Source organism: Sebastes umbrosus, chromosome 5 (genome assembly GCF_015220745.1).
Source record: "Sebastes umbrosus isolate fSebUmb1 chromosome 5, fSebUmb1.pri, whole genome shotgun sequence".
Lineage (NCBI taxonomy): Eukaryota > Metazoa > Chordata > Actinopteri > Perciformes > Sebastidae > Sebastes > Sebastes umbrosus.
This window is the reverse complement of record NC_051273.1, coordinates 3,794,632-3,812,987: the sequence shown is the minus strand read 5'-3', so window position 1 is coordinate 3,812,987 and position 18,356 is coordinate 3,794,632. Positions and strand designations below refer to the sequence as shown.

At 41.1% G+C, this 18,356-nt stretch overlaps 1 protein-coding gene across 16 annotated transcripts in view; it reads left to right on the top strand.

Moving 5' to 3' along the window:
• Nucleotides 1-18,356, top strand: part of ptprsa (protein tyrosine phosphatase receptor type Sa) — a 278,620-nt gene that overhangs the window by 149,744 nt on the left and 110,520 nt on the right. For all 16 annotated transcript variants that reach the window (XM_037769716.1, XM_037769714.1, XM_037769722.1 and 13 more), the window contains one exon: nucleotides 17,902-18,090. In XM_037769716.1, the coding sequence (XP_037625644.1) occupies nucleotides 17,902-18,090 (189 nt within the window). The remainder of the gene's footprint in view (nucleotides 1-17,901; nucleotides 18,091-18,356) is intronic.

Here is an 18,356-nt window from a genome sequence, read left to right as displayed (position 1 = left end):
TTTGTGAAATATTCCCCTTGAGTCCATTCATGACCCCTTGGGTTTTTGTAACCTCTTAAAACTACATTTTACATTTTCTCACTATGGTTAAGAGAAAACTCTTCTCTACCTAAAACTTACTTTTTTGCAAGATGCAAGTTTTTCTGTTTTTCGTATTTACATTTTTCTTTTGCATTGATTTGTCAGTGGTCATTTTTCTCTCTCCTGGTTTTTCTCTTTGTAGTGCTAATGCTGTGCTGTTTTGGTGTTGAAGGGTTGAATGCTTATTTTTGTGTGTATGTGTGTTTATTTCAGAGGAAGAGGTGAGTCCAGGGCATCAGACAGGCTGGATGAAAAATTAATAAGACACATAGTGAAACATGAGCAGGTGTGTGTGCGTGTGCATGAGAGACAGAGTTGGACAGAGCTCCCTGATGTGTGTTTGCAAGTATGCATGGTTGACAGCCGGTGTGTGACAATAGTGTTTGTGGTGTGTTTAAGTTGCGTGTGTGTGCGTGTCTGTGTGTAGAGAGAGAAAGAGGGAGACAAAGTAAGAGAGCGAGCCAGCGGGCAGGCAGTGGCTGCCCTGTAATGAGACAGTGAAGGATAAGCTTGGCAGTATCAGCAACGGATCTGGCTGTTCTTCCTCTTCCTCACCGCCTGCCTCTGAGGTGACCTTTGCCCTCTTCCACTAGGCTCATACACCTATACGAGAGCAAGACAGATAGGGGGGGAAATGCAGAAAAGAATGGCAGGAAGGAGAGTAAGGAAGCAAAGAAGGTAGAAGGAGGAAAACACTAGAAACACTGAAATATAGATATATGAAGAAATTAGTACAATTCCTATATCTTAATGTACCTGTGAGTTCAAGACAATGAACCTGTGGTTACTAGACTAGGACAACAATGGAGACAAGCAGCACACTCGTAGCCTCAATTAAAAAAATCAACGTTGAGATTATCCTCCTGTCGTCACTAACGTCCTGTCGCTGTTAAATAAGAAATGGAGGAAAAAAAACATTGGAGGCGTGGGCACCAAGAGCTACGATAGTACATCATATTACCAGACGAAACGTTAGGTGTATAGACCACAGACTGACTATGGTATAAACAACAACGTCGCTGACGTATTAATGCGTTAGCGTAGCCTGGTAGTGATCGATCCGAACTCCATTCAGAAAACATTTAATAGTTCAAACAGACCTGACAAAGCATGATTCAGACTTTTTTTTACAAATTGGCATCATTATGTTATTTTGGCATCCTTTTGATCCCTTTATTTGCAATTAAATCACAGCACAATGTGTTTATTTCGGGTTCATACTGCTGTAACGGCGTGTGGCTTGTTAGATATAGTGAACATACCTCGATGAAATTCACCGAGCAGCGCCGGATGAAGTTATGAACACCGACACGACAGCGTTTGGTTTTTCCGACGTATCTGTACAATGTACAATGCAGCAATATTTGTTACTTTGGCCATGGCTGATGAAACGTTGTTGGTATCTACCTCTCCGGCACGTCTAGTGGTGAGTGATGCGGATGAACACAAATGATCCCGGCGGTCATACTTGCGCGAGTAATGCAAGGCTTTGCGTTTTGGTGGAGATTGTTGAAATGTTGACTGTTTTTACATTGAAGTGCTTTCTTTGCATATTGACTGCATGCGTTCTGCTGGTATCCCGTGTCTCCTAGCCAGGACATCCTTGTTTAAAATGTTCAAACTTTTATGCCAATTGAATGAAAGTGTCCACAGAATGACAGGTACGTAAACACCTGAATAAAAGAGTGAAGAGAAAGAAGGCTCTTAACGGAGCCAGAGACCCAGACATACCCCTATGTGACCGAGTCCACACTGAGCCAATGCCGTGTACTCTCTCAGTTGTTTTTGCCAGCTGCTTATCTCTAGCTTGTCCCTGACAAACAAGTCAATTCTCATTCCCGAGCAGCACTCACCGCCTCCACCAGTAAATAATACATTTGTTTAGTGCTGTTAAGATCTGCACCCATCGGTGCAGGTTACCTGCTCACAGTGAACTCATTCTTGCATGAGGCTCCTGTTATCAGCTAGTCAGTGTTTCACTTGCAAATGTTAACCGTATGCTCTCCCTTTGTGTGCACAATAACTAGCATTTCCTTTTTTGTTCTGATTGTTATTTGGCTCTTACACTTGAGGAGGATTATGTGTGCAGCAAATGTCTTGTTTTGTTCTGTAATGGTGCTTATGAGTAGCTGCTCCGTGCTGTGTTGGGATTCTCTCGCTGTTATTGATGTTATTAGTGTATAGTAGACGGCAGGCTTGGAACAAACAACAAATCAATAAGCGGATGTTGACCACATGGATAGCCCTCAAGCCCCTGATCTCTCATTGGAGGCTTAAGAAGTTTTGTGTTTCTTCCTCAGAAATATTCCCTTTGCTGTCCTACTTCATTTCTCCTCTTGGAAGATTTTCTCTCTTCCCACCTTACACCTCTTCCTCCTCTTGCCCCACTTCATACCTCCGTATTGGCATCTGTATGCCTGCCAGAATATTGCCAGCCTTCTATCTTTCTCACTCTGTCTTCCTCTCGTGTAGAAAAAAAGTTCCTTCCAGAGGAAATTCACTCAGATGAGAGTTTATGGCCTCTGAATCCTTTGATCCTCGGAACCTGTAATGCAGTAATCATGTGTGATTGAAGGATAAGAAAGGGGGACACAAGCTGAGTGGTAGTAAGAAAGATAAAGGTGAAAGAGGGAGAGAGAAGAGAGGTGGTGCAGATGGAGCGGGATAAGTGGAAGGAGCTTGCCTCCAGCCAGAGTTGGCTGGATCCTGAACCATCGCCATCAATTTCATATAATTCCTGCTCAAGTAGAGCGACCTTGGCCACCCTAGGCATCCGGCCACAGCCAATATAAGACACCGGGCTGGAGTAAAACAAAGGGAGAAAAAAAGGAAGAGATAGAGAGGCAAGCAGAAGAAGGGTTAGGGTCTGGCTGATATGTTTACCTCTGGCTAGAAAGTTTAGATAAGTGGATCCTTTGTCGCAGCAACGAGTTACCCAGGAGACTAAATTGAAAGATCAGTGTCTCCGAGACACTTTTACGCAACGATAAGCACTCACAGGGCCGATTGTCCTGGTGATTCAACCTATGGCTGTACCCTTATATTTCCTCCCATATCAGGTTGTTTTCTGTTCCTTAATGAGAAACCCATAGTGGCCAGGCATAGTTATGTCTTTTTTCTCTATAAAACAGTCAAAGACATCATTCAGATCTGTTTTAATTAGGGTTGTCAAAGTTAACGCAATAATAACGCGTTAATGCAAATTTGTTTTAATTCCACTAATATCTTTTAGCCATTAACACAACTTGCAGTTTTTAGGTTGTAGTGGGCTCAGTTCTAAAGTTAGAATGAAGATATGAAATTACAAAACCTAATGAATCCATTGGTTCCAACCATGTCATACTAGCTCGTCGCAAAGGAGGCTAAATAACGCTCCAAACTTAAGCTAAATTTTGGCGAGGAAAACAAGCATGCCCATTTTCAAAGGGGTCCCTTTACCCCTGACCTTAAGATATGTAAATAAAAATGGGTTCTATCCCACGAGTCTAACCTTTACAGACATGCCCACTTTATGATAATCGCATGGGTAATTTATAGTCAACTGCTAATTGCAGTACCTGTGAGGGTTTCTGGACAATATTTGTCTTTGTTTTGTGTTGTTGATTTCCAGTAATGAATATATACATACATTTACATAAAGAAAGCATATTTGCCAACTCCCATATTGATAAGAGAATTAAATACTTGACAAATCTCCCTTTAAGGTACATTTTGAACAAATAAAAAATGTGCGGTTAATTTGCGATTAACAATTGACAGCCCTAGTTTTAATATAATCACAATGTATTAAATTGATTTCCTTTACCTCCACTCAATCACTTAAAATAAATCCCCAAAAAATTGTTACATATCTGAAAATATAAAAATCCAAATCTATATTTAATTCAACTTTCATTGAAGTTAGTAGTTAGATTTCCTGCATCATGTTTTTCATTATATTCCATTAATTAAATTTGTGGCAGTGTTTTGGTCCCATATGATTTTGTTGGATGACTGAGGAAATCTTAATCAGTCGCCTAAAACTACTGCTGGTCTGAGTATGTGTACATGCACTTTTCATATTAATGTTCAATTGGACGATTAGTGCAACTTATACAATGCATAATGAGCAGGTGGAATCTATTAAAAAATTCAATATCAATGCAATAATAATGTGCAGGAATCAAATCAACAATCCAAACCCTACTAGCATAGTGTCGGTGCTCCACATTAAGCAGGGCATGAGAGTAGGGAGGAAGAGGTGGTTCCTGTGGAAACGGTGTGAGTGACGACCTTTGGAGTGGCCCAACTCATGCATAAAGAGCGAGGCTGGTGGCCTGGACCTCCAGCTTCATGCATATACATGAGCCAACAGCCCAAGTGACTGAAGTCGAACAACGCGGAGGTCGTGCTGTGGGCCCTGCAGGATTGGCAGAGTTGATAAGACTTAAAGTCCTGCATGCTTCACAAGTGCCGTGCCTACGCTTTCCTGTGGTGAAAGTTGGATGACGATCTTAACGGCATGATTATTAGTATTTCTTCTATGGTGAAATAAGTGTGATACGTCTTAAACTAGGTATACAACACAATGCATAATCAAGCAAATCTTCTAAAGCCCAAGACTTAATTATATGAATATTGTTAGAGCATTGTAGTTCTTAGTGAGATGTACTCATCAGAGGGACAAATAGAGAACGAGAGTGTGAAGGGAATAGCGGTCAGAGAGAGGCCAGTTGGTAGATGCTATCCAGGACTTTTTCGTGATTACAAAGCTTGTGTTCTGGAGTAAAGCCCAGATCCTACTGGATTCAACCACAGCTGTTCATATTTAAAGAACGTTGTGCTCCTTGGCTCCTTAAAGTGCAACGCCACTTCCAGCATGTGTTGCTCTAGCCTCTCTTTCCCTTCTGCCCACAAACCAATACACCCACATTTTCTGTCACATCCTTCCATTGAAAAACATAGTTTAAGCATCACATCTCTGTGTGAACGGGGTTGTTACAGCTAAAGGGGAATCTGTTTTTTTTTTCCTTTTGGTACACTATGTTTTTTCTCTTATTTTCATTTTTTTTTGCAGGTTCCTTTTTCTGACAGAGTATTTGACCATTCACCAATTTGTCTGTCAAACGCTGCTTTACAGCAGGAAATGATGGCGAAATTGCAGCTGAAGTCTTTTGTTGTCCACTTTCCCACCTAACAGTCCTGCTTGTTACGCGGCTTATCAGCATTATACCCACAACCTCTCCGTCTATTTGTCACAATACTCCAACTCTTCCCTCCTCTGGTGAAGGCCTACATCCTGTGTGACGCTCATTGCCATGTCCACTTGTCATCTCCACATCTCAAAGTGACATTAAGCAATTACCAGGCAGGTCTTCTGACTGGCCCTGATTTTCCAGCCACCACATATTCATAATTGCTGTTCTTCTCACCAATGGTGCCTCCAAACCTGTCATTACTAGCTTAGTGCACTAAGCTAATGGCCCACCCACACAATGACCTCACACCTCATCATCCTCCCTCCAAATCCTTTTTGCAATTACTGTCATTCTTTGTTTTCAGGTTTTTGATATTTTGTTTGGGTTAGATTAGTTGCTTTGGCAGACATGGCACAGCGCAGCAGCTCAGCCCGCTCAATCCGGTGTTGTTTTGGCCCAAAGTTGTTTGGGAAGCTTAGAGAGGCCTTTGCTCCACATGTCAGGAGTACCAAGTCTTGATTCTCACACTACATATAAGCCCCGTTCACCCCCTGTTAAAGCAGTGGTTTTGGCATCGGGCATCCCACATCATATGTCGACTGTTTTCACATATGAAAAGCATCATCCTCAGTAGATGAGTTTGTTTTCTACAGAGGACGCAGTGCCGAAGAATGGTGATGAAAATATTGACACAAGGGAAGAAGAGCGTTCTCAGTTAGCACGCAGGCTGTTGATATGATGAATTCTAAAACTTGTTTTCCAGCTGAAAGACTGCTCGTGACTCCAAACTTATGGCTGCGCCTCAATGGGCTGTCAGAGAACCCCCCCGCAGTACGCTTTCTCATCAATGTCATCATTAATTAGGTATGACATAGAGTTATGCTGCGTAGTTACATAGTCTGACAGGATCCAAGCCACTTTACCTATTTAAAAAAAGTTGTATTAAATAACTTAAGAAGTTTGGCTCTCATGTAGCTCCTATTTTTTCCCCCACACGCTGTGGGAAGAAATCCCTTAAGACAACATGTCTAGCTACCAGACATTGGCTCAGTTTCATTATTAACACATTTAATTTCCTTGTGATATATATATATATATATATATATATATTAGGGCTGTCAATCGATTAAAATATGTAATTGTGATTAATCGCATGATTAATAGTGAATAATTGCAAATTAATTGCACATTTTGTATCTGTTCAAAATGTACCTTAAAGCAACAATGTACTCTTATCAACATGGGAGTGGACAAATATGCTGCTTTATGCAAATGTATGTATATATGTATTATTGGAAATCAATTAACAACACAAAACAATGACAATTATTGTCCAGAAACCCTCAGAGGTACTGCAGAGGTCAGAGGTCAATGGACCCCTTGGGTTGGTACCAATGGGTTCCTTACGTTTTCTAGTTTCAGATGATGCCAGGATCTTCACTCCAGCTTTAAAACTGAGCTCGCTACAACCTCTGAAATATTGATTGCGTTAATTCATTACAGAAATTAGTAGCTTTAAAACATATTTGCGTTAATGCGTTATTATCGTGTAACTTTGACTGCCCTAATACTGTATATACGTATATACATACACATGTGTGTGTAAATGAGTGAATGTTGACATGTAGTGTAAAGCGCTTTGAGTGGTCGGAAGACTATAAAGGTTCTATAACCTTGAACATGCTGCATTTGTTAATAAGTCTGCTTTGAATTGAAACAGAGAAAAATGTTACTAGGTTCTTAGACAGATTTCCAGAGCGATTTTCATGCAAAAACAACCCTTGACGACAATATCGCAAGCATGGCGCATGCCTGAAAGGGGCTATACATACCTTTACTGAGCCTACCTTGGTTGGTGGTTGTGTTTCAGGAGAATACAGCTGAGATTTTTCTTGTTATTGAATGAGATGACATGCATTTTCTACAACTCTCTAACAATGAAACAACAGAAGTCCATTTTGAGAAGCTTGTGCAGCAGCATCGCCACCCACACTGTGTGGTAAACATCACAGACATCAGGTTTCAAGGTGCCCACTGCGCCTCCACACACAGTCCCACCCTCCAAAACACATGCACACACAAAGCCACCCACCACTAAACCAGACCTGACTGGTTGACGTTTCTCTACGGTGAGGCATTTCCTTTAATGGCCCCGGCCTCATCCGCTGTCTCCCCTGGAGTTCGCCTGTCTTACCCTAGACGCCTCAGGAGCCTGACAAGACAGGAGAGAGAGAGAGAGAGAGAGAGAGAGAGAGAGAGAGGGAGAGAGAGAGAGAGAGAGAGAGGAAACACGATAAACTTCCACCAGTTGAGATGGATAAACAGAATTTTTTTTACCTTTTGTTTGTTTTTTTTCCTCCACCTCTTCTCCTCGCAGGCAGGGGATCTCTGGAGCTGTCCTTGACAATTACTCTTCTCTCTTATCTGTGCTATGTCGATCACGGTGGCTCGCCACATCAGGGAAACGACCTGTATTGTATGTTTTACTATTTTAGACTTGACCCCGGTTTCCAGCATTTTCATTCATTGGGCAAAGACATGGAGGATGTGGTCAGAAAACCTTCTCAACAGCTGAAACACATATTAGATAGATAAAGTAATAAAATCCACAGTAACAAAATAATGATGGAAACGTATCTTCCATTTGTCTAAATTAAACGAGTAAAAATGTGTGCAACCATTATCAGTGCAGCTTCCTTCCGTTCATGAGTTTTAATGAAAGTGTCATATTGAGATAACGTACATCTTTATTCTTGATTCAGGACATTATGAGGAAGTAAAGGCGTTCCTTATTTGATCAAAGTAGCACAAAAAGGACACTTCACTACTTACATAATGTATATAAGTATAACACCGTAGTTAAGTGACAAATCTGCTTTTGTATGAGGTCTCTCAGATTCACCAAACATATATTTTATATTGTGAGTTCTTAACTATTCATCTCTACCACAGGCAAGTGAATGGGACTTTGTACAGACAATGGAGCAGCAGCTCAGGCCAGTATCATTACCTGAACCCCAACTGCTCCAGTGGAGCTGCTCAGTGGCCAGCAGACCAACAGATCAGGCTGTGGTTGTACTGGACAGCTTCCAGGTGTGAATGTGTACCTGTGTGATTGTGATCAGTGCGTTCCCTGAATAAATAAAAGTGAAAAAAAGATATATATATTCACTCTCAGAAACACTGACTGCAGCAGCAGTGTGTTTATTTGACAATGTATCCACCAAGCGGTGTGTGACTTTATAGGGTCCTCAGATCTGAAAAAATAAATAACAGATAAAACATGGTATAATTTCAAGCAGCAAGCAGTTATTACTTCCTTTAGTCTTCAAAATACTTTGCTATAAGCGATTAAAACACTGCATACAGCACACAAAGAACTTGGAAACCTTCTCAAATATAGCAGCCTCAGATGTTATATGGACAAAACCTGAGTTCCCTTCTTTGCCTATAATGGACAGGAAATGATGCCCCAGTATTACTATCAGGCTCAGCCTGAGGGTGAAGTAGTGTTCCTTGCCTAGTGCTACCAATAAACAGGTTTTTCTTTACTCGGTTTGTTATTTGCCATCAATTCCTCTCTTCTTCGATTCTTTTTGCTTTCACATTTGACAAAACCGTGGTCATATCTGCTACTTGTGGTGCTTGCTGCCATTTGTTCTCCAAAATATCCCCTCTTGGCTGCTGTCACTGTCTTTCTTTGGCAAACAAGCGGTCTACTTGCTGTTTAGCTCAGCGGTGATGATAGCTTTATGACTGTGGCCTAATATGGGCCGTGTTCAGAATTGGAGGTGGTGTGGAAAGTGTTTGCTAACCGCCAACAGTCAGACCTGTCAGAGTAGTCAGCTTGAATGCCAGACTTTAGTTCTTTGTCACTCTCGCATATTTACATTTAGCCACTTAAAATAGGGTCAAACCGCAAGAGTCAAGGGTTATTTAATGGAACACCCAGCAAGCCTGTGACCTTCTCCTTACAGGACGCGCATATCATCTGCATATACAGCACACTTATAGTATAAAGATACAAAAGTAGTCTAAAACTGTTTTTTTATATATATACATATATTCTTTCTCAGCCTCAGAGACCACAAGGTGCACAGTCAACCAACAGCTCCCTTAAATATACCTTCATATGGTCAGAAAGCTGACCCAACAAACTTATTTTTCAGTTTAGTAAGCAATGCTGCAAACTTCTGCCTTACTTTTATTGTCCCTCTCACCTTTTTTCAATCTTTCTCTCTCACACTGTTCCTTTGTCAGTCTTTTCCTCTGCCCGCTTCCTTTCTCTCATCTGGTCTTTCAGACTATTTCTCTCGGGTTGTATTTCGGAGATTCGGATGTAAATGTTGCCCTTGGTGGCTAGATGTGCTAGGTGTGGAGAATACCAATGGGACATCAGCCGTCTTTCCGGGAACAGAGCAGGGGGGTAGAGGTTGAGTGCTCGCTGTATAATAACCATTATTCAGCTGAGATGGCTATCCAGAGAGGGCTATCGGTGCCGGGGCCAGAGACACTGTGATTAGATTTCCCCCTGTGTTGCTATTCTTCTCTGTCCCTGGATCTTTCTGTGTCACTGTTCCCCTGTCTCTCTTTGTATATTTCTCAAACAATTCAACAGGAATCCCATCGGTAGTAGAATCCAGGCAATGTGACGGAAAGATGCATTGAAGATAGGGAAATTTCAGAATGTTCTTAAACTTGCATTCGGTTTGGTTGGAAGATAAACATTTGGTTGTATACCATCATCACAAATTACAAGCTGTCAGCCACAGACAAGAAAGCTGCTGAGTGAAATAGACAGGTGTGCTGTTTGTATGGAATAAAGAGCTTACACCTGGTTTCACACATTCTTTTCTTTTCAATAGCTGGTGGTTTTTAGCTGCTTTTCTTCAGAGCACAACCAAGTGCAGACAACAACTGATTGATCCCTTTCACGACATAAAGAATACAAGTGTATGGTCTTGAATGTACTCTGAGTTAGGAGCCGTTTACCTGATTCTTAGTCGTCAAGCGTCCAGTATATGGTCATTGGAATGAGAACCATTTAGACTCAAATATGTGGTTCACATTTGTGAAGGAACTCTGTAGACTCAACTATTATGGTGACAAGTGGGGGAACTATGGTGTAGGGCTGTCCCAAATACAATTTTTTGGGCTTCGAAGCTTCGGTGAGAAATATTCAAAGATATTCAAAGCTTCGCGGTGCAGCGCGGCGCAGCAGGCTGACGTGTTTTCCCCGTTTCAGTGCCACTGCTGCACTACTGTACACATACGCACCTCTACACGCAACAAACAGCCATATCCGTCTGAGAATAACTAATAATTATTAATGTTTGATATGAATAATGTTGTGGGATAATTCCTTATTTCATGGGCTATTTTGGGATTTATACATTATTATTACATACTTACATATGGCCATGGACTGGGGCCTCAACCAACTTCTAGTTCAACGTATTCTCATACGTTTATTATATCTTACGAAAAGTTATTCCTCATTTTTCGTGCATTTACCTACAAATGTTCATTCGTCAATTGCCACTCCAGTCTTTTCAAAATAAACTTCCATCTTCACAGGAAAGAACTTGGTAAGGCAACAAAACTACTTAGTTAGGTTTAGGAAAAGATCGTGGTTTGGGTTAAAATAGCTCCGGAAGTGGCGTAACTTAAGTAAATGACAAATAAGTCAACGCTGACTTCTGGTTTCACTCGGGACACAAACTCCAGGCTCCTGGGTGAAATGTTTGGAAATTTACTCACGTCATTCCAGTAAATATATCAAACGTAGCATTTTCCAGTATATACTTGCATAGACCATTCATGCACTCATGCATTCGAGAAAATAGACATCCCAAAATACAGTTGTACTCCAGCTGAACTCTCTCTTAACACAGGCACTCTTCTCTTGTCTCTGGCCTGCCTGTTTGATGTGAACAGTTCTGGCTGCGTTGTAGGTACAGAGCAAATGAAACTGTATTGTCTAGAGTCCCAGCAGCTGGGTCTGCCCATTAGTTAAACATCTATTTATGCGAGTGAAAGAGAGCGTGCCATCGGTATTCTTCATCCTCTTTTACTATATTTATCATCCTCTCTTTCCGTAGCTTCTAATATTAACCTCTGTTTCCTTTTCTCTCTCTCTCTCTCTCTCTTGCTCTTCCTTTCCTTTGCTCTCACTCTCTCTCTCTCCCCCAGCAGTCCCTCCGTGGTATTAATGCACAGACCTGCTTAAAGCCTGTGTCTCTATGCCGTGGCGCTGGGTAATCAGTTAACCTGATTACGCTGCTGATGAAATTAAATCATTTCAGTAAGTGAAAATAATAATATGAGTAATGGGTGCGGGGGACGGCGGAGCACCCCACGGCATTTGCTGCAGTCCCAGCCAGTCGGGTTTTACCTCTCTCTCTTACTATATCTCTCTCTTCTCTGTGAGATCATTGACAGCTCAGAACAAGCGCCTTTGAAGTGTCAAAGATTTTGACATCAGATAAAAATGGATGACATGCGCACTATAATAAAATTAATATCTATAAACAGTATAATATATTAACCGCTCCCAAAGCTAGTGATTCAGTTGCCTGTTAAGCTTATATGGAAGAGCAGAGCACGAACACACTGGGGTTAAGTGTCATGTGTAATAGTATATAGCTAATTGAGTAAAGCATATTACCAGCATTACAAAAGACGCAGCTTTTATTCTTTGTGTCGGTCAGTAGGTAGAGAAAGGCACTGGAACTGACAGGCGCCAGGGTTAAGTGCTCATTTAGTAGTAGAGCATAGGTTGGGCGTACTATTCATGGCGCTGTAAACTACATTTAATGACGCAGTATTACATTGTATTTGCAACAGATGGTGAATAGTTAATGATGCTGCTATTTACTGACAATAGGAGTTCCAAGGTTATACTTAAACTTTCAATTTCCACTTGGACCATTCATTCATCAATGTACTGTATGTTGGAAAAAGTGAAAGTGCCCACTAGATGACATATTTCATCACAAAGCCATTTTGTATAGTTATGACTATACCAGACTTAAATATGCTAAAAAGAGATTTTGGTTTGGTAGCAGTGAATCACTGGGAATGGGATTAGTCAGGAGAGTTAAATGAGTCTAAAGGACAGGACAGACATTTTAGGAGGGCCACACTTAGCATGATAGAAAGCAGAACGCAACAGCAGGCATGAGTCTGCAGATTAACAGCCGGGCAGTGGCTAAGCTAACCAGAGGCTGATTAAAGGCTTTGCACCTGTCACTTGTGTAATGATATTAAATGGTGAAAGCGAAATTAAAGGCAATTATGGATAATATGGCACTCAAACAAAAACCAAAAAAAACTAAAGAGAATGACAAAAATCTAAATCTAGATGAGTTCAATTAGAGCCTGTATGAGGTTTAGCTTTGGAGTCATGCTGAGCAAGCCAGCTGTTGCATGGAGTGGACATGTACCATTTGCCATCACGGTAACCCTAGGTTACTGTTCTTCCCTTTGCATGACTTGAAAGTCCACTCTTATTTACATATTCATTGAGGAAGTTGGGATCTTTAAACTTGTCCAAGTCCTATTGAACAGTTTCCAACTTCTTGTGAGAAAATATGCATCCTTCAATGTTGAAAACATGTTTTGTCCAGATAATTTTCCATCTGATTAACTACAAAATGGTCTCAGTGGTGTCATCACAGGGCCTCTGTCATTACTACCCAAGTGTCACAGCGGTGTAGAGGACCAAGCTGAGATGCCCAAATACCAATCATTAGCATATGCAGACAGGTTTATGAGCACTGGCCAATTTCCAAATCAATGGGATGCATCAAAAAGGCAAAATATGTGGCCCAACAAAGGCGACCGGATGCATGCTTGGAAAATTAAGATTCTCTTTAAAGGACCAGTGTGTAAGAAATGGAATGTAATATACATAACTTTGTTTTCATTAGTGTATAATCATATAAAACTAAGTATCGTTGTGTTTTCGATAGCTTAGAATTAGCCCTACATACAGTATCTACATAAAGAGCGAGTCCTCTTCATGGAGTACGCCATGTTTCTAACCCAGAACGGACAAACACGGGCTTTAGAGAAAGCCTTTCGCGTTTTTACGTTACCTGAAGGCCACCATAGTTCTCCGACACACTTGTGAAGCTGCAGTAACGTGAGTCGCAGAGTGCAAAACCGTGGTACTGCCAACCATCGTCTGACTTCCGTTGCTCCTAAAGTAGTGTTATTATGGTGAGGACGGTCTCTGAGCGAGGTGAACGGTGTTACCACGGTTTTGCACTTAGTGACTCACGTTACTGTAGTCTTGGGAAGGAAGGAAGGAGTGAGTGGAGAGGTACTCGGTTGCAATCTGCAACCACATCACTAGATGCCGCCAAATCTTACACATTGTCCCTTTAAACACAAATAAATGTACCTGTGGAGTCTTGTGTAACCCAATGGGTGAGGCTTGTTTTTACATCCTTTAAATCGGTAAGATGATCATCATATAAGACTCCATTAGATAGTTTCTTTGTTTTTTATTCTCATATTTTAGCTTTAGCATTTACACCGTGATAAAGAAAATTGAATGTGTATGTCTGTGAGATAAAACAAAACGATTTAGAAGTGATATGGTACTTTGAGAAGTGGTGGCACACTGCAGGGTGTAACTGCAGCATGTGTCTCATGGCTCTGTTGTAGGATGATTGTTGGCGTAAGTGACAAAGGCTGCTCCCGGCAAAATAAACAGCGACGTTGCCATTGACCAATAGTTGCACACACATCGATTCTATTTGGCCTGTGAAGATTTGTCATCACAGAGAACCCCCAGTACACGTCTTAGAAATGCAATTGCTACGCCATTATGGGCGACTGGCCCTTTGGGAATTCTAGGATACGATCAGCCCATGTCATTGGTTGCCTTCTCCCCTTCACAGTCAGGCTGGCTAACCCTGAAGTAACTCTCCCTCGATGAGTGATCTATTTATTTTTGCATGGCCGCCTTTATCGACAGAGCCTGTAAGCTTCAGGGGGGAAAGATGGTATCAGATTCTATTCCTGGGGAAGTAAGCAACCAGCATACATGCCATTTATTCAGGAATGGCTGCCGGTGCTGTATCAGGTCAGAGCAGCTGTAACGATAGCATCAGATCTCCATGAATCCACCCTCCCTGCGTCTTGTTTACTGCTGTTTTGGCTGGTTTGTTTGTTCGCCCACCCTTTTCTGCCCTCCCTTGCTCCTTCAGGCAGGTTCCCTTTGTCAATTGCCTAATTTCATTAGTCTCAAATCCACTTACTGTGTATGTTTCCAGCTTCATTACTGTAGTCTGTGCCGGCCTCTGTCTACTGTTTTCATACCGTGAAGGCAGAGTTAATGGGATGCGACGCACAGATAGGCCTCGACAACATCAAATACATCGAATGTAACACCCAGAGAGCGGGCCAGACCAGACCAGACTAGCTAGAGGGGTACGAGACTGCAGCACCTTTTATGGAATCTTATACACAGATCACCGATGACACACAGAAGAGGGAGTTTGTGAGAACATATTGCGCTGTCTTGTTCTGAAGTTGGTGAAGTGAAGAGTAGGCTTGCCATGCCATTGCTTTTCTGAGCTTCAGGAGAACTCGGTATGAAGAGATTATACACGGGTGATCATTAATAATCGATGGAGAGGATACAGCACAGAGCCTAAAACAGTGTAAAGGCCCATACCTCTTTGAACCTAGCATTGAAATATTCATCGTGCTCAGATGTCAGCCTAAGTTAGTGACCTGTTTGGACTTCTTTTTGAGACCCTCTGGTTCTTCCTTCTGTTCTCCCATGTGTCGTTTATTTTCCAAGATTCAATGTTTCAAAATCAGCTTTATTGGCCAAGTAACTGTGCGCACACTGCACATACAATGATTCTCCATACAAACCCAGTGCATAATGTAAGTGCATGCATAAAACAACAACCTTTTTTATCTTGGTGACTAATGAATAAAAGATAAAAAAAAAGTTCAGGGCTGATTCATTATGTAAACTATTTAAATCAAAAATATTAATCATATTTTAGATTTTACCATCTTTTTAATGTGAAGTACTTAGCAGGCATTAGGGCTGGGCACTACATCAATATTATATTGATACCGTGATATGAAACTAGATATTGTTTGAGATTTTGGATATCGTAATATGTCACAATTGTTGTCTTTTTCCTGGTTTTAAAGGCTACATTACAGTACAATTATGTAATTTTCTGAACTTACTAGACTCTTCCAGCTGATCTATTATTTGCTTTTACACACTTAGTCATTATATCCACATTACTGATGATTATAAAACAAATCTCATTGTCTAATTATTTTATGAAAGCACCAATAGTCAACCCTACAATATTGTCGTAATATCGATATCGATATCATGCTCTAAGTGGCACGACTTAAAATGAGACGACATTGGTCACAAATAGAACATTTTGAAATAATTATGAATTACTTTAATCCATCATGATTTCATTGCTCAGCCATATTTTTATGAATTGGAAAATGTAATAAGACATAACTCTCCTTGTCCATTAATTGGAAACTGCCCATTTTCAACTGGCTTTGTATCATTGCAATGTGGGTGGTATGCTTAAATGAACCTCCGTGTTCTCTCCGTCAAAAGGGAATGCGTCATTCGGCGGATGCCGGTAACACCGAGGGACGCCGAACATTATTGATTTGCACATACCACTCACATTGCAACAACCCAAATCTGGTTGAAAATTAAAGTTCCCTTTAAAGGCAGACAGACTCTCAACCGGTGACTCAACTCACAGTCCCAATTTCCCTTAATTTAGCGCTCCTCTGGTGTCGATGACACCACCATGATGTCTGCGGAGTGGACATGAGGTCATTGGCTCTCCAGATGAACAGTGACCTCTGCTGTGCCACTGGCCAGCATCTTAGTCAGTCAATCTTCTCCGAGTTGTGATGTGGCCTCAGGCTTCTGATGCATATCACAGCTCGAGGTGCTTCCCCCTCGGCTTTCATCATTTAAGAATGAGTCACTGCCTTGGCTCCAGTCGGGGTAGATGTCAAGCGATTTGACCCATGGGACTAATTGCCCCAAGAGAGCGGGGGAGTCTGCATAAGGAGAACAATGACCACAGAGCGCACGACACAGTCGTCTCTAAACAGTGAAGTAATTGCTCAATCATGCAGAGTATTAGCTGCAAGAATACCACAATCTTTCCTGGCTAGTGCAGTGGTTCTTGAATAAGTGTAGCAATAATGACAGTCAAAGAAAGAGGCTTAAATCTGTACAACCCTTACACCTTTAATGCCAGAGTGAAATCGGATTGCATCTCTCAATTGCTATTCTATTGGTGGTTATAGTGTGTCTCAACCAACTGTTGGGTGTGCAGAGCTCTGTGAAACCTCAAATGAACTAGAGTGTCATTTATTTCACTGAACATTGGGAAGCTAGATCACCGGGATTACCAGGCTTTCCTTCTGGTATTACTTTCCACTCTATTGTCTCCTCCTCCGAGCTTCTTCTTGCATGTAAAGCCATTTATTTACTACTTGTTATACTGAGAATATGTGCAGGGAGTCAGTTCCCTCCTTAAGGGCATTTGATTAAGACACATGGTTCTTAATGGACATAGTGGGAATGCAGTCTGTGAGTATCTGGCTACAGGATGGTTTCTCCAACCATTAGAATGCAAAGTCATTTTCTGAGAAAGAGGAAGTCAAAGAAAGCACAATGCTTTTCCTGGTCTTTGTTCTTAATCGTCTCCGATGCCTCGATGCAGCCTTCTGGGAGAGCCACATTCTTAATGAAATGCAGTTTACGTGTTTATTCAAGTCGTAGCTCCTCAATTGGTTTATTAAGTTATCTGGATATTGTACATGCCCGACTACAATCTCACATTCCAAAGGTGCATTTGTCTCATTGGTCAAGGGTAAAATGGGATTTAAAATTCTCCTGAGATAAGGGAAGATGTTGAATACAAATGTATCATTATGCTCTGTCGTCAGCCTGATCAATTGGATTTGATTTGGGAATTAGATTGTATGATTTTGAGGTTTATGGTACATTGGCACTATCCCTATTTATTAACCCATGTATCCATTCATGGAAAATTATTGTAAGTATATTGAAGTACACAAAATACTATGTCAGTGCAACCATTTACCTTCTGACATTGTCTGTTTTATTACATAATTAACTTTTGCCGGACAATATCATGGATTCCATTAGGCTAATTTGGAATTAATAATTAGAATAGGTAGTTTTTTGCTTATTTCAAATGTAAAATAAAATTTCACAATGGCAGGTAAAAAAGTAAACAAAGGTATTGCATTTTATTATAGCACACTTACTAAAAACAGACACACTACATAATATGCAATTGTTCAAAAATGGCACCCCAAGCCAAGTCATAAATGTGGCAGCAAAAATGCAATTCCAAAAAGTAAAAAGCTGTCAAAAAGACTCCAAATCACTGCAGTATAATAATTGAATTTGTCTTATTTTAGTTAAATCACTATTGCGTGTAATAGCTCTAAGTTCTAGCAAAAAATGGAAATGCATGCATAAGGATTACAGCTACTTTGAATGAGAACTTTTCTTAAGTCATGAAAGCAGGCTTTGCTAGTCAGAGGACTAACTTTATGTCTTTCCCTGTTCCTTTCACAGAGGACCTACTCCCACCAGGCTTCCCTAACATTGACATGGGCCCTCAACTCAAAGTGGTGGAACGCACTCGAACAGCCACCATGCTCTGTGCCGCCAGTGGCAACCCTGACCCAGAAATCACCTGGTACAAAGACTTCCTGCCCATTGATCCCAGTGCAAGTAATGGGCGAATCAAACAACTACGCTCAGGTAAGGAAAGCCAGAGCATAACGTCTTTTTCCCTCTTACTAACTTCAGCACTTGTTTCACAGGACATTTTTGGCAATAGTTAACATGGCTGTTTTTGTGCTTTTCTTGCCTATTGTTAGATAATGTGAGAAGTGTAATTGAGAACACTTTGTTAGCTTGTCAACAGATTTGTATCTCCAGCTTGGGAACACATACAATTGTTTGGTAAGGAAGTTACTGCAACACAACATCTCTTTCAGGTAACTTTGTTACCCAGCCCATATACG